Source organism: Aedes aegypti, chromosome 3 (genome assembly GCF_002204515.2).
Source record: "Aedes aegypti strain LVP_AGWG chromosome 3, AaegL5.0 Primary Assembly, whole genome shotgun sequence".
In the NCBI taxonomy this organism is placed as follows: domain Eukaryota; kingdom Metazoa; phylum Arthropoda; class Insecta; order Diptera; family Culicidae; genus Aedes; species Aedes aegypti.
This window is the reverse complement of record NC_035109.1, coordinates 11220252-11240837: the sequence shown is the minus strand read 5'-3', so window position 1 is coordinate 11240837 and position 20586 is coordinate 11220252. Positions and strand designations below refer to the sequence as shown.

The window sequence follows — 20586 nt, the reverse complement described above, 5'->3', positions numbered from 1 at the left end:
TTTATCAAAAAACATGGGAAAACTGGTATTTTTCTTAAATTTACTTAAGTTTCAAATATGTCCGCTTTTAAATTTTTCAAATGTATTCTACTGCATCTGAACAACACAACGAAGAGCTTAAGTAATCAGTCCATTAAAAATTAGTTTTGAATGCTGTATATTTCTTTTTTGTTAGGTGTACGAATATGGAATTGGGTCAATTATAGACACAATCTCAATACTTTTCCATTATTCCCCGTACGAAAATGAGATTGAGTCACTGTATATGGCATTCTACCCCACCCATTTGATCATTTTGAACCACCTCCATTTTTCAATCAACTTTTCTACACGCTTTAAAACCGTAGAAAAACTCAAATTTGGGAAATGTTTACAATGTGGTAGCTAGCAAATATTGTAAAGTTACAGTTAAGACTACGATTGGCCTTCAAATGTGGATCTTATTACAAGAAAACGACACAAATCCATAAAGTGGCGTTGTGGACAATTTTATCACAGACAATTTAAATTTACGATAGTAAAAATGTAGATGGGCCAAGCTTGCGAGCAGCACACGATTATGTTTTCATTTTCGTAACGTTAGCTGGAACTTGCGTATACGCCTAAATTTAGACAACATTATAAACGAATCATTGAACATGCATCCTTAAAAATTTCAAGTCAGAGCCTGCGTTATACATGTTCGTTCTTTTATCCATTTTGCGATAGAAGTAAACACAAAACTGCTCCACTTTTGAAAAAAAAATCGGTTTTCCTGAGGTGAAACAGTTTGGAATCAAAATTCAATAATACACCAAAACTTTGAAGGCACAAATGTCATGAAAGAAGCATCAAACTACAACTTATACCTAGTTTAGCTTTGTGCACTGCTAGAGTTAGAAAGTTTAAAATAAGATTGAGTTTGTACGTTAATTCTTTCAGAAGATTAGTGCCTTTGAAATCGTGAGTAGGGGCCGTAGGGGCACAAGCCGGCCATTGTGCCAGCCATGTTTGGATTCTAACATGTGCCATCTTAAGCTCAGTATACGTTGTTGTTGTTTGAGAGGGACTGAGCTCAGTATACGGTGTCAAATATTTGGCTAGGATCTGACAACAATCCGAACATTTATTTGACTATCGAAATTTGCCCAGATTTAAACTTGCACCTAAGTGAATAATCAACAAAATATGCTCAGAAAATGGCAATGCCAGAAATAAGTAATAAACGAACAGCACTGTCATTTTTACCAGATTTATTCTACAAATAGTAAGAAGCATAAACAATAAATTCACTTTTTATCATAAGTAAAACACTAACTTCCCAATTTTTCGGAGCAGTTCGTAATCAATGCTGCCTTTTTGCGAAAACTTTTCAACTCGTCCTACAACTGATTTTCAAGAACAGGATTTAAATAAACATTCTACAATTGAATACAAATCGGGTACATCGTTCTATTACATTTTCGATGGCTTCTGGTTCATCATACGATACTTCCACAATTTTTCGCCTTTTTGCAACATTTTTCTGCTTCTTTATTCCATCCAAAAGAGAATACAAGCGTGATCGCTGATTGTAGTAGGGTTTAAAAAATGAATACAATTTTCCTTCCATGGGGTAAAACGAGACAGCTCCCGGCTCAGACTAATACCAGTTGAAGAGGCTTCTAAAGGTGCGCGCCCGGTGGAATTTAAGACTCTTCGTAGAAGAAGTATTGACCTGCGCGCTTCTGCTCCGTATCCTGTGAATGGACAAAAAATAGTTTAGCTTATGCTTTTCGATAGAAAAAAAAACTCCAGATTCTGAACCCACCTTAACCGAGTTCGTCTTGTTGATTCTGGGCCTGAAGTTGTTCGGGTCCCGTCGGAATGTGATCTCCAGCAGTTCCAGGAAGCGGTTCATTCCGTTCAGCAGGGATTGAGGCGTGTGCGCGGTCGTATCGACGGATGGTTTTCCCTCGAACACGATAACCCGATCGGCCAGATAAGTTGCCATAATGAAATCGTGCTCCACCACGAAACCGGTCTTCTTGGCGTGGAGGATGTATCTGAAATATGAAAGGGATTGTTTAGTTGCTTATTTCTTATGTTAACATAGCAAAGCACACATTGACTGTACATGTCAGGCAATGGTTGTTTCTCTGTGATTGATCGGAACTGGTAAGAATTGCACTCTAAGCCAAATGAATAAGGAATAGTGTTGGTGTGTAATGAGTGTTGCTTCTAGAGACCGAGAAAAACGATCCAATTTGCTATTATGTTAACACGTCAAAAACTCACCTCTTAATAACCTTAGCCGCAATAAGACGTTGCTCGGAGTCCAGGTAAGCCGAAGGCTCATCAATCAGATACACGTCGGCAGGTTTACCCAAGCACAGAACAAGAGCAACACGTTGCAATTCACCTCCGGAGAGATTCTGCACCTCCTGGTCCATAATTTCCTCGATCTTCATTGGCTTCATAACGTCGGCGATAAACTGTGGGTGCACGTAAGCGTCCCGGATTTTCTCATGCAGCAACCAACGAACCGTTCCTTGACTCTTGGGTGAGATCTTCTGTGGCTTGTAGGAAATGTTTAAGCAGGGCAACTTTTCAGACTCCTCATCCGGCTCCAGATTACCGGCCAACATTCGAATGAAAGTGGTCTTACCAGTACCGTTCTCACCCAGAAGCACAATGATTTCGGAATCGCTGAACTGACCATCGTTGACGGTCAGCGTAAAACCACCTAGCTTCTTTTTCATCGATGGGTAAACGTAGTGGCAAGTTCTTTTGATTTCCTCTTCCGAAGCCGATTCCGATACCTTGAAGGTCAACGATTCAGTACGGAAACGCATATTCTCGGTGTGAACATAACCGTCTAAGAAGATATTGATGCCTTCGCGAACGGAGAAAGGCATAGTAACTACACCGTAACATCCAGGAACTCCATAAAGACAGCAGATGAAATCAGACAGATAATCCAGGACGGACAAATCGTGCTCGACAACGATGATAAACTTGTCCGGGTGGATCAGGGAACGAATGGTCAAAGCACAGTTCAAACGTTGCTTCACATCCAAATAGGAAGATGGCTCGTCGAACATGAAAATGTCCCCATCCTGGATGCAAACCATGGCGCAGGCAAAACGCTGCAGTTCTCCTCCAGACAACGCTTGAATCTCCCGATCCCGAATGTTGGTCAGATCCAACATTGCGCAGATTTCCTTCTGATTGTTTCGTTCATCCTTTTTGTCCAGCAGAGCCGCAACTGTGCCCTTGACCGCCTTCGGGATCTGATCCACATACTGGGGCTTGATCAAAGCCCGCAGACTGTCTTCCAGAATCTTGGTGAAATAGTTCTGCAATTCGTTGCCTCTGAAGTGGGCCAAAATTTCGCTCCAATCCGGAGGATCGGAATAGCGTCCCAGATTTGGCTTGAGCTTTCCAGCCAAAATCTTCAGCGCAGTGGATTTACCGATACCGTTCTGGCCAACCAATCCCAGCACTTCTCCCGGTCGAGGAATCGGCAAACGATGCAGCTTGAACGAGTTCTTCGAGTAACGATGAGTCGTATGTTTGTCCAAGTTACTCGGGATGTTGATGATGGTGATGGCTTCAAATGGGCATTTCTAAAATAGACAAACAATAAGTTCAAGGTCTTTGAATTTAATCTTTAACTCAGCTAGCGAAACATTTGAAAAGAGGGTTATCTACAAAACGTAAACAATTAATAAGCCATTTTACGAAGCCTGGTCAAACACTGAACCAATAAATATCATAGAAAATATTAAAAACGTCACATACTCTTACGATAAGTGAAATCCGATTCACATTATGTGTGTCCATTGATATTCATGTAAGAAACACATAAATCTCATTATGAAACCCCATAATATTCAATTATCAATACTGTGAAACGTATATGAACAAAAGTCATGTGTTCAATCCAATGAATGCTATGGGATTTGCAGATGTGAAAATCTAGTCATTGCAGCATTTTGGTGATGGCGAGATTAACCCTAAAAAAATCATCGTGGTGGATTTGGAAGTAAATTATATTTGAAAGCGATGTGAATCAAAGAATTATGGTTGGGATTGATAAACAGTAAATAAAGGGTAAGTTAAATATTTAGACTATAAAAAATAATGTAAAATATTCTTTTGGACTTGATTTTACAGAAAACATCAATTTTATTGCAAGCTGAAGCCAATGGAGCAAGGTCGAAAGAAACACACCATGAAAAAGAATTAATTATTCAGAGCTCAATGAAACGATTATCCAATGTAATTAAAACATAGCTTATTCATACAAATGGCGACAATGTATAAAATAAACTGTTTTTTAACTACGATTGCATTGTTCATCATTTCTACTGAAAAAAGAATCATCTCAAACTCATTATGATGTCTAATAAAAATCATTAACAATATCAATAATTGTCATCTGAATTTCACATAAAACTCATTGTCAACATTCAATGGTTCGTATGATAATTTTGCACCAAATGTATGTTGTTTATCAGATAAATTTGATCATAAAGAAATCGCACAAGCTTATGTGATAAATTAATGAGCGTTATGTGAAAAGCTAGATGGAAAAAAACTATATGGGTTTTCAGATAAATCTGACATGATTCCTTGGTTCAGTGAATGACAGGAGACTTGGGATTTTTCAATCATCGTCGTCAGTTTTCGCGATGATGATGGTTGATGACTGTGCGCATCTCTAGCGTAGCTTTTCATCCAGGCGAAAACTTAAATGGAGAAAAATTATTAAAATATTTCTGATCACAAAAGTGCTTTTTCATGTGCAATATGGGTAACAAAGAGGTAGCTGATACAATAACTAGGTGTAATGTTGCAGTAACGAACATTTTTGGATCTCATTTTTGTCATTTTCTCCATGTCCACGTTTGGTAAGATGAGGCGTTGTTGAAAATCACGCTGGATTTAATCCCAGGTCTCCTGTCAATTGACGCCGTTGCGGCGATCAGCTGTTCCGAAACGTCTCGTAAAATGGCTCATTGGTTGAAGATTCAGTGCTATGGACCGATGCACGAGTTCACTAATTTGACGTTTTAGCGGTGCCGAATTCACTGATTTCCATGGTCACATAAATAACACGGCACCGCTAAAACGTCAAATACTGAACTCGTGCATAGGTCCATAATGTCCATTCAAACAGCTACATGAGTCAACTGTCTAACATCGAGGAGTAAACACCCTTTTTTGGCAGTGCGAATCGAAAGTTATTTTTCTCGATTTTTGGCGCATCCAGCGGTCATCCTGGGGAAACCCACCCAAGGAAAGTCTTCGGCCGGTTCAGGTGGAGAGGCTGGACCGTCCGGTACAGCGAATATCCTCATCCGAAGAAACTATGATAAGAGCAAAGTTCGCCTAACCTCAACTCACCATATCGATGCTATGTTAGGCAGCTCTCTTGTAGTTCCTGAAGCACCCCTTCAGCGCCCCCGTTGCAGCTCTGGTAGTGGTGACGGGCAAATTTCATCAACTCCGACAACGATGCCGACGGATCCTGATTGCATGTCATCAGAGACGCAACAGCTGGTCATCAACGTCCCTACCAGTAACGCCTTCGAAGGACTGGAAAACGCATTGATGGATGGTTCCTGATCAACAAACTACTGCTGCCAGCGTCCAACTCGCTCGTAAAGTTCGCTGCCCTCCGATACATGTGTACGGGAAAACGGTGCCACAGCTGAACCAGTTATTATCGACAACAAACATCAACCAGAAGGATTACCTTTTTCGAGTCGGCAAAAGCAACATACAAATCATCATCAAAACAAAATCGCACTTTGTGGAAGCTGTCAATCTATTACGAACGAATGACGTTCAGTTCTTCACTCACGGAACCAGTGACGATATCCCAGACAAGTTTATACTATCTGGCCTCCCGAAGTATGATGTCAATGATGAGAAAACCGAACTGGAAAACAACGGTGTGGTGGCTACGGAAATCAAACTCCTATCCGCAACAAAAACTGGAGACGTCGCTTCGTATTTACTGCAACTTCTAAAAGGTGCTGTAAAACTACAGGAGCTCAGCAAGATCAAATCTCTCTTCAACGTCGTGGTATACTGGCGTTTTTATTCCCGAAAAAAATCTGATGCAGTCCAATGCTTCAGATGTCAGCAGTACGGTCATGGAATGCGAAACTGCAACCTCCAAGCCAAATGCGTCAAATGCGGCGAACGTCATCTCACTAAAGATTGCCAACTACCTACGAGACCAGAGGTAGGTTCCGAAAACTCGAACTCGAAAGCGCACATCAAGTGTGCAAATTGTAGTCAAAACCACACGGCCAATTTCAAAGGATGCCCCTCACGTCTGAACTACTTGAAATTGAAAAAGTTGGGAGAAAGGTGTTACTAGCCCTGTAAAATTACACCAGCATACAGCTCCGCAGAATCAACATAGTCTAGAACCCATCGAAATCGTATCAGCTCTCTCGTCTCAAGTCGAATCTTACGCAAGCGTTGCTAGGGGTCGAAACAGTCCATCAACCGAGCCGACGGTCGATCAAGGATTATTCTCCGTGGAAGAGTTTACTGCACTTGCCCTAGAGCTATTTGTAAAACTTTCAAACTGCAAGACAAGGGCCTCGCAATTTTCTGCACTGGCAGAGCTTGTTCTCAAATTCGTCTACAATGGACAGCCATAATTCACTAAAGGTGTTGAATTGGAACAGCCGTTGCTTAAACAACAAGGTGGAAGAATTCTTTCATTTCCTAGAATCTCACCACATTGACGTCGCGGTTGTGACCGAAACCTGGCTACGTAGCCGCAATTCTCTGTTTCATGCAAATTACACAGTAACCCGACTCGATCGCCAGTGTTTAGACACAGATCGTGGTGGAGGAGTTGCGATCATAATCAAAAAGGGGCTGTCGTTCAACCAACTTGACCTCTCTACATCAATAATTGAAGCCGTCGGTGTATCAATCATCTCAGACACAACCCGAGTCAACATTGTTGCTGCATATTATCCCGGATCGCAGAAAAAGGCGCATCTCAACCAATTTCGACGTGATGTCCGAAGCCTTACTCGTTCTGATGATCCGTATTTTATTGTGGGAGATTTTAATTCACGAAATCCTATGTGGAACTGCGCTACATCGAACAAGGCTGGGAAAGTTTTAGTTCAGGAATACCAGTCTTCAAACTTCTACATACACTACCCTGAAACGCCGACACGTTACCCACCTGGACGAGGAAGGCCATCCACTTTAGACCTGGTGCTGTCAAACAACCGGATTCAAATGTCTGTTCCTGTAACCCATACTGAACTCTCGTCAGACCATTTACCAGTAACCTTCAACATCAGTAGTGGCGCTCCTACTACTCTACCAGAACGTACTTATCGGTGCTACAATCGTGCCAACTGGAGTCTCTTCTCCAGAATGATAAACGACCAGATCGACCTAAACTCCAATTGGTTTAATGATCTAGACGACCCAAACAAAATCGACGATACTATCTCATATTTTGGCGACCTGTTAACGCGTGCAGAAGAAGCGAGCGTTCCCAAATTTAGCAGCAATGATCGACGGAATGACCCGGATGAAATCAAACAGTTAATTCGCCTAAGGAATGCTCGTCGACGCCAGTACCTGCGAACACGTGATCCGCTTTTGGGTTTGATAGTCGAACAGCTTAATGTTATAATTCGTAGTAAATGTGCTGATCACCGATATAAGAACTTTGAAGAGTTGCTTAAAAACCTAGATAACGGATGCAATAAATTTTGGAAAATTAGCAGATGCCTCCGAAATCACGTAAAGTACAGTCCACCGCTTAAAGTGAATGAAAAGCTAATAGTCAGCTCCACTCAAAAGGCAGAAGCATTCGCGACTTCCTTTGCTACTGCACACGTCAACACGCTTGATAGAGATGCACAGACTACATTACAAGTGAACAGTACCATCGAAACTGTTAAACATGGTGAATGTACTTTGCATCCGAGTATTTTGGCCAGGCCAAAAGAAATCATGTCGATAATTCGTTCAATGAAGACCAAAAAAGCTCCTGGCTTGGATGGCATCAAAAATGTAGTTCTCAAACACCATCCGAAAAAAGCACTCGTGGCTTTGACGAAGATCCTTAACGCATGTCTCAAGGCAACTTATTTTCCTGCCGTACACGCAGCGAACTGGACTATCGCATTTCATACATTTTGCCTTATGAAAGGTGGAACGGTTATTGCAATACGAACGCTTTATGTATCGTTTTAGCATCAACTCACATCAAGGCGTTGATAGGCGCGAGGTGTACGCTCGGGCCTATCAATCGCAAGGTTCTTGGTTCGATTCCAGGTTGCCGCGAAAACGTTTTTTGTTTTCAAATTCTGGTTTCATAAGGCAAATTTATGAATTTCAATCCGATTTCTTGTGGCGAATTTTTATAAGGGGTTCCTATGTTTATCGATAGTCCATTTGCCTGAGTGTATGGAAGCATGCCTCTGTGATTGCAATTCCAAAACCAAACAAAAATATTACGTGCCCGGGAAACTATCGGCCAATCAGCCTCTTGAGTAGCCTGAGTAAAATCCTAGAAAGATTGATACTGAGTAGACTGAACCGGCACATCGAAACCAACACAGTTATACCACACCAACAGTTTGGGCACAGACAAACAGACGTAACACTTAGAGCAAATCCCGATCAAAATCATAGTCACGAGGACATGTACGCCCAATGCTAAAATAAGCGTGTTTGGCCGATGGGCCAACAGATGGCGGTAATGTGTAAACGTCAAATGCGAACAAAAACGATGCGAGCACTGCGGATGGCGGATAGGCCAACTACCATATTTTTGAATCGACCGTTAAAAAGGTGGTCGATGGACTATGATGAGAGTGTGACGTCTGTTTGTCTGTGGTTTGGGTTTAAAAAAGGACATTCGACGATTCACCAACTGGTGAGAATCAAACAAGAAATCAAAAGGAACTTCAACATCGGACAATCTTCTGGTATGGTTCTTCTTGATGTTGAAAAAGCCTACGACTCGGTATGGCAGGAGGCCGTAGTCTTCAAGCTTTATCAAACTAACTGCCCACTTTACTTGGTCAAAATCATTCATTCGTTCCTGTCTGATAGAAAATTTCAAGTAGTGGTCAACGGTTCTAGGTCCACCACACACTCTATACCATTTGGCGTTCCTATAGGATCGGTCCTGCGTCCAGCTCTGTACAACATTTTTACTTCCGATACGCTGATGGTAGACGGAGTAGTGTATGCCTTTTTTGCGGATGACACGGCATTCTTAGCTGCCGACAAGGATCCAACTCAAATTGTTGCGAAACTTCAACATGCGCAGAGCACCCTGGAAGAATACCAGCGCAAATGGCGAATTAAAATCAATGCAACTAAAACGCAAACAATTCTCTTCACCAGGAAACGGGCAGCTCGAAGCCTTCCAAGAACAGAAATAACCACGAATGGACAGGCTTCAGCCTGGGTAGATGAAGGCAAATATCTTGGAGTAGTATTCGACTCGAAACTGACATTTGCCAAACATGTGAATTACTCCATAGATAAACTGGACAAGTCAGCCCGATCTTTGTATTCGCTAATTAATCGGCGTTCAAAGTTATCAACCAAAAACAAAATGCTGTTGTTCAAATGTGTACTTCGACCTATAATGACATACGGTTCCCCAGTTTGGGCAAAATGTGCCAAATCGCATCGAAAACGTCTACAAATGAAGCAGAATAAGTTGCTGAAAATGATCCTTAATTTGGACCCCTTCTTCTCGACACAAGAACTTCATCGTCTATCTAATACGGAATCCATCGACGAATTCATCGAACGAGCAACAAATACCTTCATTATCTCATGCCAGATGTCAGCGAACCCTCTTATAGAAAATCTTGCAACTCAACCACTGTGATATAGATTAAGCTCAATTTATTTTAAGGGTTTTTTTTGTTATTTTTCCCTATATAGTCTAATTACGTCAAAAATGTATTGAAATATTCTAAAAAGAAATAGTTTAAAGTCGCAGTTGAAAGGTGGACCAAATCTCTGCAAGTGTCACTAAAAGCTATTGAACACGATTTGTAAAGATAAAATAAATAAATAAAAATAAATAAATAAAATAAATAAGTGTTAGTAAATTCAGGATTCTCAAAAAATCAAATTGAATTAATGTGCTTGTTTTTAGGAAACTGTTATTTAATTATCAATAACAGTTTCCCAAAAAGCAATGACATTAATTCAATTTGAATTTATGGAGAATCAACCGAATTTATATGATTCTAAATTGTGTTCACTGTTAATTTAAACTAAAATATTTTCTAGAGGTATGCATAGAAAATCTTCGAATAATCCGAAAAAATCGAAAGATGTAGTTCTCGAAAAGAAAATAAACAGTTTGATCAACTGGTTTCAACCTATGGTTGATCCCAAATGAACTCGTCTTAAAATGCTGCTGATTCGGAGCTGCCGAGCGTCTTCACGTCAGTACACGTAATTTGTCTGCTGATATTGACCTACTAAATACATTGCGGTAGGCTCAAGAAAAATTTAATTCTAAAGTACGTTTGCAAAGTCCCTCCCCTAGGACGTGTAATCTTGCCGCGATGGGTGGGCTTACCCCATTAGCACTTATATGGGAACCAAAGACATGTCCAGTCGTGGTGGTATCACATCAGGAAATATTTGTTTAATGCCGCGTCATCAACCATCTGGCATAGATGCATCAATCTTACGGATGTGATCCAACGGTTATCCTGTTACCAGGCATCGGGGTAACAGGAGCCGTAGCCACGCTTTGATGCAGATAGGTTAGATTTTGTTTAAATGGTTATAATACTGACTAATGAGGAGAATGACTGAGGATCCATCGAGTAGAATGTGACACAAATGTTAATTTGTTATGCTTCTCTCATTAGAATCATAATAAAAAAACCACATTTATTATGTTGGTATCATAAAACTACAACAACTTCATTCTCGCAAAATTATAAATAATAGGCTTAGGCGCGATGAAGCTTTTTTTTGTCACCGAAAAGTGGATCCGGACAATAAAAATGACTTTCTATTCCTTTATTATTTCTAGTATAGTTTTTAACACATAGAAATGTATTTACGACGATTCTAAATGAAAACAGACGAGACCAGATTTGAATTTGAATAGATGTATAAAACAAACTGATCAAAATCATTATTGACCAACATGACAAAAGTAGTAAACTTAAAATATTCAACTTGTCCAAGTACCAATAAACATGTTAAAAAGGACCTTTAGCAATACTGACCAACGGGACTGAGGAAAAACTAGATCAACAGTCAACACATAAAGTTTCCGATGTCGTTGACTATAATCAGCGATGTAGTCAAATGTAATTCAATGAAAACTCACTAAATCCTGTTTATTCCTAATACTAATAACTTTCTTTCTTTTCATGTATAACAACTAACAACAACACCATCACGAGGGTGCAAGTCGTCTGTCGTATGTATCAAACGTCGTGTTAGGAGCCGAAGCACATAGATCAGCACGGACACGGATCGAATTACCATCAAACTGAGGTAAAAACGATCCATATGCGTTGGTGGGTATACTAAGAAAGGGGTAAGTAACATTTTTAGTTCTTAGCGAACACATATTGTATATCATTTCAGCCCCCTTTTATATTCATAATACCGTACCAATAATACCGTACCAATAACTTTGTCTATCCAAACTGTAAACTAACTTGAGACATTATTCAATTGAATTCTCATTTTAAGAAGACCTCAGAACAATAACAATAAGACGAACATAAAGCACATCGATGACCACACCAAACACATTTACAGTACATTTAGATTTGATACTTCTCCTCATATTAATTATCTACAACTTGGATTCGGTACTACAAGATGGCAACATAGACAGTCATCTCTCCTAGAAAAGTATTGTATTGATTAGCATTCCAATACGATCTTCGGAAGATAAAGACTATTTAAAACCAAACACTTGATTCATATTTTGAAATTTATTCATATAGTATAACACATCACGTTTCAGACTAGTAGCATAAACGACTAAAATACTAGAGAATACATGACGTACAATGACGAGGCACTTCAGATAGTTCTTGTTCGCGTATAGATGGAAGTACAGTTCATGTTTTTCACTTCAATAACCTTCATTCCATTCGGGAAAAAAGGATCTCCCTATCGCTATCGTTTGATATACGACCGCATTCTGTATAATTAACATTTTCTGTCTATCATTGTCAAAAGATGCTTGGAGATGACATCTGTGCTACAATTTGTCAACATAGACTACTACAACATAGCTCTGTATGTTATTTCCAAGAAATGCATTAATTAACAACATATATTTTCATGTCGCTTCTTCATGCGTAAACAAGAATCCGATTGCTCAGAACTAAAGGATGACTATACAAACATGACTACGGGAGGGAAACTGAAGCAAAAACAATTTAATAAAACTACTTCTGCACAATATTCATCCAAAATAGTGTTAAAGCGGGCAACATAGCCTATTCCGTCTAAATATTGGCAAAAGTAGAGGTAAAAATTTGCACTACGGGGTCCAGCACAGACAACGAAGCTGTCATACAGCTCCAGCTGAGTACACCATAAAAAAAAAAAAAAAAAAAAAAAAAAAAAAAAAAAAAAAAGTACGTTTGCAAAGTAGAGGTGGTGTTCTTTTGGCAAAAATAGATGAAAACTCTAAACCTCATGAAATTTACAATAGAGTGGACTTGAACAAGTTGCTCAGTTGTAACCCAATCTCTGCTCGCGTCAAACGTACGTCTTTGCATCAAACGCGCAACTGTGTGCTCATTGAAATGAAAGCGCAAGAAATTGCCGCTCGCTACCAATCAGAGCATAATTGGAAGCGTACAATGCTTTGCGGTAATACGAGATTTCGGATTCCGGTCTACATCGATTGTGACGCAGTGACGGTACGTGTCTACGCCTTCCCACCGTCTATGAGTCACGTTACCGTTGCTGACCACATGATGAAGTATGGAGAGGTAATCTCCTTAGAAACGAGAAGTGGAAGCACAACTTTCCCGGGATATCTAACAAAGGGCGAGTGCTTAGGATGAATTTATATCGACAAATTCCTTCTTTCATCACTATTGAAAACGAGCCTACAATGGTTTCGTAAATTGACCATTTTTTGCGTAAATTTAAGATAACTTGTTATTGCAATATACAATATGAATGGTTTTGCAGTTTTGGACGTTGGTATGAAAAAGGATGTTTTGTGTATGCTGTCAAAAACATTTTTTTCTTCTCATGACCTAGAAAGATAATATTTAAGTTCTTTTACCACAGATTTTATTTTTTCTTTTAGTGATTCGATTATCCGGAGGATTCTATTATCCGGCGTGAAAAAAGAAATCGATACTCCGGATAATCGAGTCCGAACTGTATCCCGAAATCGAACTAGAGCCATAGTAAAAGTTGGGTTTCATGGCCGTCTTGCCTATAACTCCCTAACTCGATGCTCCCTTCAATATCGAGTTATGAAAAATGGACCGTACAAAGAATATGTCGTACGTTGTAATATATAGTAATTGCAGTTATTTTCATGTTATCCTCAGAGTAAGGTGGGGCAAAATTTCGACTTTAGTGCTATAATAAAATAATCCAGAAAAGCTAACAGTTGAAAATAAATAAATACCACACAGTGCACCATTAGCGTATTTGCAACAATTTTGCTGAACAAACTTATGTCAAAAAATTTACCCATTTTAGTTATTACAGTTCTAAAATTGATTGTCTTAAACGAACTTTTGCCCCAAGGGTAGGCAAATGTTCATTTAAACAGCTACATAAATGTTAATAGATACGGAATAAGCTAGGGTTGGATCTTCTGCCCTGCTGACTCGAACTTTTGCATCACTATGGGCCAAAAATGGTTTCCAAGCAATCGATTACCTGCTTTGCTCTTGCCCTTGCTATTTGGTAAGCGTGATAGCCATCATCATTACGCACAACCAGCACCAAATATTTTTTCGAAAATAGTTACCAATTTTGAGAAATAATAATAGATGCTTTTCGCCATACAAATATTTTTCGCTTCACCTTTTAACGATTTTTTGTGCATGGACACTAGCGCATGTGCGTTACGGTGTGGCGAGTAGCGAATCAGGGCATGCATGTACCCATTATGCAAAAACATAGTACAACACACAGCATCCTTGGACAAGAGTGAAAGTCTCTTACTTGAATAGCATCCGAACCACCATGGTATTTGAAAAGTTTGAAAGAAATCTTAAAAATAAACTTTTGCCCCATTTTAACTTTTGACACATTTTACTCTATTCTAAGCTGCATTTAATTCATCAGATAGTGAAATAGTGAAAAAATAAGCATTCATTTTCAGGGGTCGACTCAGCTTGAAAGGGGTCCGTGGCTTCAAAAAGTTTGGGAACCACTGATCTCCTTGTTCTTGTTGGGATTACGCCCTCACTGGGACAGAGCCTGCGCCTTAGCTTATTGTTCTTATGAGCACTTCCACAGTTATTAACTGAGAGCTGTCTTTGCCAATGTTGCCATTTTCGTATTCGTGTGGCAGGTACGATGATATTCTATGCCCAGGGAAGTCAAGGAAATTTCCAGTACGAAGAGATCCTGAACGACCGGGAATCGAACCCAGACACCTTCAGCATGGCTTTGCTTTGTAGCCGCGGACTCTTACCACTTGGCTAAGGGAGGCGCCTGGTGTAAGAATAATTTACGTAGAAATTGATACGAATAATGAAAAATCTAATTTGTTTACATTTCGTAGTTAGGTCCCTTTTCAAATTTCAACATTAACAGAAAACTCACCTTCACACAAATACCACATCCGATGCAAAGTTCCTCCGAGAGGGACGCAATTTTCGAATCCATTGCGACTTCGATGCACAGTTTGCCCATCCGGACCACCGGACAGGACTTCTTGCACTCCTGGCGGCATCGTTTCGGCTTGCACTTGTCGGAACTGACGATGGCAATACGCGTCTGCTTGTCTGTTTCCTCGGCTGCTCGGTTTCGCGACATTCTGAAACGAACGGAGGGGATGAGAAAGGAGAACGCAAAATAATTTCACTTCAGCCAGCTGGACACCAAGTTATAACCTCACTTCCAAAATACTCGCCCACAAAACGGCTGTTTACCACCGTTCTAATTGAGCAAATCAAGCAAATTTAAACAAATTCTTTGCAATTACTTATTCTTCATATAATAAACCACACGAAACGAATAATTTCAGCCACTTACCTGTCGAAATTCACGGATTTCGGACAGGAACGAAAGTTCGTGCGTGTCAGACGGGATTTTCGCGACGAAAAGATCAAAGCAAAATACGATGACAACTCAAGTTGACGTTCCGATAATGCATTTTACGTGCAGCCAGGATGCACATTTTCCTTCACGCACACGTGCATGCACGCCGTTCGGCAAACGTTTGTGCCAGATCGTCCAAAGTTTGGAGAACAGAATTTGTTAAATGGTACACTGAACGAAATTGCACTTCATCGTACACGGAGCCACAAACCAAGCCAACTTTGACTTCTTTTGACGAAATTTGGCTCATCCGTGCACTCAGAAATAGAAAAAGTCACAAAATTACTAAAGTTTATGCATTAATGACAATTTTCTATCTGCCTCTCTTTCATTCTGCTGTGAATTTTTACACTAACTGTCATTTCGACTGCATGGGTTGCAGCTTAGCGATGATTCAACCCAGGCGAATTGACAAATAGGAATAAAATTGCCTGCAGGATGAAAGAGAGGCAGATAGAAAATAGTTATAAATTACTAAAATTTAGTCATTCTGTGACTATCCGTGTTTCGGAGTGTGGGATAACCCAAATTTGGGATAACTGTCATATACCTATCATTAGATAGTTTTCGTTTGACAACAGCGAAAAAAACAACTCAGTGCAAAATCCAGCGTTAGCTTTCGAAGTCTCCGTAGTGGTTTGAAACAACAAAATGAGTAAACTCGAAAGAACTCAAATTAGGCTTATTCCATTGAAATTCAACGCTTTGTCGGTGCGTCTTTCTGTTTTTGACAACATTGCTGTTGCGAGAGAGGCAAAACAACCCAACCAGGTCCGTCCCACTCGGGCTCAGATTGGGTACCACTTCTAGTACTGCATTTGGTCCCTCGGTAGTGCAAAAGGTACCCAAGTTTGACAGATCGCAGTACACTTTGCACGACATTCTAGGTTACCTTATGAGCCATAAAATGTTGGGCAACTGCAAGGGACATGGAGGTCTTTAATGTGTCTTTGACCCAACCGTAGTTAAAAACTAAATGCAGTTTACCCAAATTTGAGTTTGAAGCACTTGTTTTTTGGGGTAGTCTGATTTCTCCGTATATCAATACAGAGCTAGAATTGAGGCGAATGTGAAATCTTATATATTCTCAGTAAAATCGTTTAGAACACTGACAAACAGACGTCACACTCTCATCATTGTCCATCGACCTTTTTAACGATCGAGTCAAAAATATGGAAGGTGGCCAATCCGCCACCCGCAGCGCTCGCATAGTTTTTGTTCGCGTTTGACGTTTACACACTAGCGCCATCTGTTGGCCCGTCGGCCAAATACACTAATTTTAGCATTGGGCGTTCATGTCCTCGTGACTATGATTTGGATAGAGATATGTTCTAAGTGTTACGTCTGTTTGTCTGTGGTTAGAAGTTCAGCGGATATAATTTCAATTCTATATTAGGAATATTCACTTGAAGCTGCGTAAAATAAAAATCTGCATATTTATCTACAGCAAGGACATACAGTCATCTCTCCCTTACTCGATATTGAAGGGACCATCGAGTTAGGGAGGTATCGAGTTACAGAACACAAAAGCAGTGCAACTGCGATCCGAGGGACCATCGAGTTAGCCATGAAAACCAATTTTTACTATGGTTCTCTAACTCGATATCGAGATACGGAATATCGAGTAAGGGAGAGTTGACTGTATTTCAAATGAAATATTCCCCATTTTATTTGACGAAGAGTCAAACCAGATATTTGTTATCAAGTTGTCTAGAGCCAGCCACTACAGTGTTTGAATTTTGATCCGAATAAGCCGATCGAACCATATTCAGAGAGCATAATAGTTCGTGGCACAACGCAATCGGAGAACCCTATGAATGTTGCTATTCGCTCTGTCGATTGGTATGTGGTGAGGGAGCTCTCAAGGGCAACAACTCTCACAGACTACAATGGTATCGAGCCATTCGGGTGATTTATGTTTTGCATAAAATTGATAAGAAATTTTCTGGTAATGGATCATTAAAACAACCAAAGCGGCCGCTATGGAAAGCATAGATAGCGCTACCGTAGCCTTGTGTGTTTGACAGAACGGCAATGCTGTCACAATGTTAAATCACATATACAGTGGCGCCTTTGTTTTGATGCGGTGAGCACTGACAAAAACTTTTGTGTATTCATATTAACTTTAGACTGAATTTCATAAGAGTAAAAAAATTTCACCAACAAAAGTTCGCCAAAGCTCGGTGTCGGCATTCTTACGAAGTGCTACGCCGACAAAGGTATTCCTTATGCGTCGGCGAAGCACTAAATTAGAATGCCGACGCCGAACTTCGCCGAAGTTTTGACTGTCGAACTTCTTATTGTCACTCGAATTGTCAATACATTCAATGATCCATTCAATCTTAAACATCTTGATTCTAATCTATTGGACAATCGAACATCTCTTCGGTTGCAAACAAAGCAGTGAACATCGAAAATATTCACCTCTGTTTCTTGATTGGAATGAGCATGTATCAGCGAATGTTACAAGTGTTGACACACAGTAATCGGTGCCAAGCAGTGGGTGGTGTGTTTGTCTTTTTTCCTTTCGTGGCTCGTTACCTTCCACGAACAAAAAGTGTCATGCGTGTTGTGTAAATGGAGGCAGATAATTGGGATGAAATTATGACTCGTGTGTCAATGATCGTTGAATTTTCCAAAGCCTGATCCGCTGTAAATGTCAATAATTGACTCATTACGCGTGGTAAAGATGGATAAATTATGGGTGAAATTATGATTCGAACCCAGGACTCTTGAATGCTAGACGAGCGCTTTACCAACTAAGCAACCGAGCCACTTGGTGACCCAATAACTCAGATGGTTACAAGTTTTGAATTCAAATCCCCACAAATCACGCAGACCCTTTCCATAGCCCACATCCATCCATCTCATGTAGACTACACACGCGCGCAGAACGAGTGCGATTTATTTTGTGTTGAAACTGTTTGCCTCTCATACCCAGATCGCTTCCACAACAACTGTATTGGGGAAGTGTATAGATGGAGGAAGGCCATCAACGTGTCGTTCGCATTCAAGTGACGACATGATTACTACAGAGAGGCAGTCACTCTAATATATATTAACACATATATTGAGCTTTTCGGTAATCCAATCCGCATGGTTATTGAATCAATCGTGAAACGGAACGCAGAATCAAAACAAAACATCAAAAGAGATAATCAGAAAAACGATTTCCTGATGATCGTAGAGTAACCAGAAGTTCAAACTAAAAACCGTTCCGTACCGTTCAAATTAACAGGGGTACACGGTAATTTTTTTTCCTAATTATTTCGTAAAGTAGCTTAAAGGTATTCTGGTGCGTCGTATGACAGCTATCAAGTTTCAATGTGATTTTCCAAGGATCAAAGTATTTGAGACAAATCCTGATTCTTCGCGGCTCATTCGAATCATTTTCTTCAGCTCCGAAGCATTGCGTTGCTATCTAATCGGTAGGTACGTTTGTTTTGCATAGTATTGGTTTGTCTGTGGTAGTGGGTTCACGGTTTTTTATGTTTCAAATATTTAAGGTCCAAGTAAAAATGGATCAAATGTCAAACAAGTTTATGAAATTATTCCAAGCAGTTTGCATGGAGGATACCTAACCTTTTGGCGAAAATTTCGAAGATTATGATGTAAAGCTTCAAAATACTCAAGAACTTTTATTGGAAGCATCTCAACTACCACCAAACATGCTATATTAGACATTAACTTTCATTCCAGATATAATTTGGTTGAAATTCCATGATTGAATTTAAAGTTCTTCGTTCCTCTTATATTGCAAAATACAATACTGTCCGAAACAATCAAAAAAAAAATTTTAGCATCGAAATTATTATGAACATTGTTGATACACATTGTTATACACATGATCAAATTTAGTGCATAAATTGCCATACAAGCTGACAAATTTTGCATTTTCAACAGTCAATATCTCAAAAACTAGACGTGCTAAACGGCATCAGATTCAGCCATCCTTAATTTAGTAAATAGTGGTATTTTGGTGCTTGAAACAAAAACGTGTTCCACTGTGTTATCTGTTTGTACACACGTAGTAAGTAGTAAGTAAGTGATCACTTAATCACACCTTCCTATTTTGCAGCTTGTGCAAGGACGTTGCCAGCTGATGTGTCAATCTTGTGCGAGAGCCAGAGGTTAGTTAAAAATCGCTGACTTAAACAAAAAAATATCCACTTTTGGATTTATGCGAATAGCTTAGTATCAATGCTATTTTTAATGAATACAGTCGTGACTTTTGGGTGTGCCTGCCAAGGGTATCTGCTGGTTCATAATGAGATTTTTGGAAAGATTTCATAAACTTTCATTTCGAGACTACCCAATTTAGGGATCTGCAAGATGTATGTAGAGCTTCAAAGGGGGTCGCGGTTGCAAAAAGGTTGAGAACCACTGTGCTAAATGGACCCACACACCAAACTTTTAATGCTGTAAGCCGCAAATTTTTGCTGTTTTTTTTTGTGCTATAAATTCAGCAATCGATCCAGCAAAATGAAATTTGCTGGATCTTTCAGCAAAGCAAATTTGCAAAGTTTACTGATCATCTAGCACTTTAACTTGCTGAATAATCAGCATTTTGGTATTCGTTACTCTTGTGAGATTTCTTGCTGTTTTCCAGCAATTTCGGGCCACTAGGTTCTGGTTGATGGAACATTTAGGTTAAGTTCGTAAAAAACTGTTAAAAATGTTATTTCGTGACATGCTTTAAAACATTTATTTTCATAAGTATAAATAATCAAAAATATCTGCAGGAGGTAAGGGAAAAAGCCCCGTTTGCCATTCTGGTATTGTTGCCATCCTAGAAATAAACAGTTCACATTGAGTTAGGGCTCATTCATATATTTCATAACGCTGAAAATGACCATTTTTGACACCCACCCACCCCTTTGTAACGCTTTTTATATGATTATTTTAAAAAATTTGTATGAGGCGTAACATCGTGAGGACACCCACCCACCCCCTTCAGCGTTATGAAATTTGCGAATAAGCCCTTACTAATCAATAATTAGTATTTCTATAAATATAGTTCTTACTCAGGTATTCCGAGAGATAAACCAAAAGAAGTGCGATTAATTGAATTTTTCAGAAACCTTTCTGATTTGCAAATGAAACCAAATGAATGATTTTTTTCTCTTTTTTAATTGTATCGGTTGACAAGTACAACTGTTGCTGAAGTTCAGTAATTATGTTTACTGGTTTACGGCAAAATTTCGAATCGATTGCTGGTTATCAATCATTTGTCATATAAATTACTGGATACCAGTAAACCTGTTGATTTGACAAGTTTCCAGCAAGTTAAATTGCTGAATTCCA

General features: G+C 39.6%; 1 protein-coding gene across 1 annotated transcript; it reads right to left on the bottom strand.

Moving 5' to 3' along the window:
• Window positions 1-1215: 1215 nt before the first annotated feature.
• Window positions 1216-15324, bottom strand: LOC5572843 (ATP-binding cassette sub-family E member 1). The gene is made up of 5 exons (XM_001660555.2): window positions 15217-15324; window positions 14785-14998; window positions 2257-3587; window positions 1790-2024; window positions 1216-1718 (listed from the first exon to the last, which is right to left on the bottom strand). The coding sequence occupies exons 2-5, from the start codon at window positions 14995-14997 to the stop codon at window positions 1668-1670; spliced, it is 1830 nt and encodes a 609-aa protein (XP_001660605.1). The 5' UTR covers window position 14998; window positions 15217-15324; the 3' UTR covers window positions 1216-1667.
• Window positions 15325-20586: the final 5262 nt, after the last annotated feature.

Excerpts from the sequence above, each read along its gene's own strand:
- LOC5572843 (XM_001660555.2), bottom strand. The coding sequence starts at position 14,997 with ATGTCGCGAAACCGAGCAGCCGAGGAAACAGACAAGCAGACGCGTATT. Across the intron at positions 3,588-14,784 it reads GATGTGGTATTTGTGTGAAG|AAATGCCCATTTGAAGCCAT; the intron begins GTGAGTTTTCTG and ends TGTCTATTTTAG. Across the intron at positions 1,719-1,789 it reads ACAAGACGAACTCGGTTAAG|GATACGGAGCAGAAGCGCGC; the intron begins GTGGGTTCAGAA and ends GTCCATTCACAG.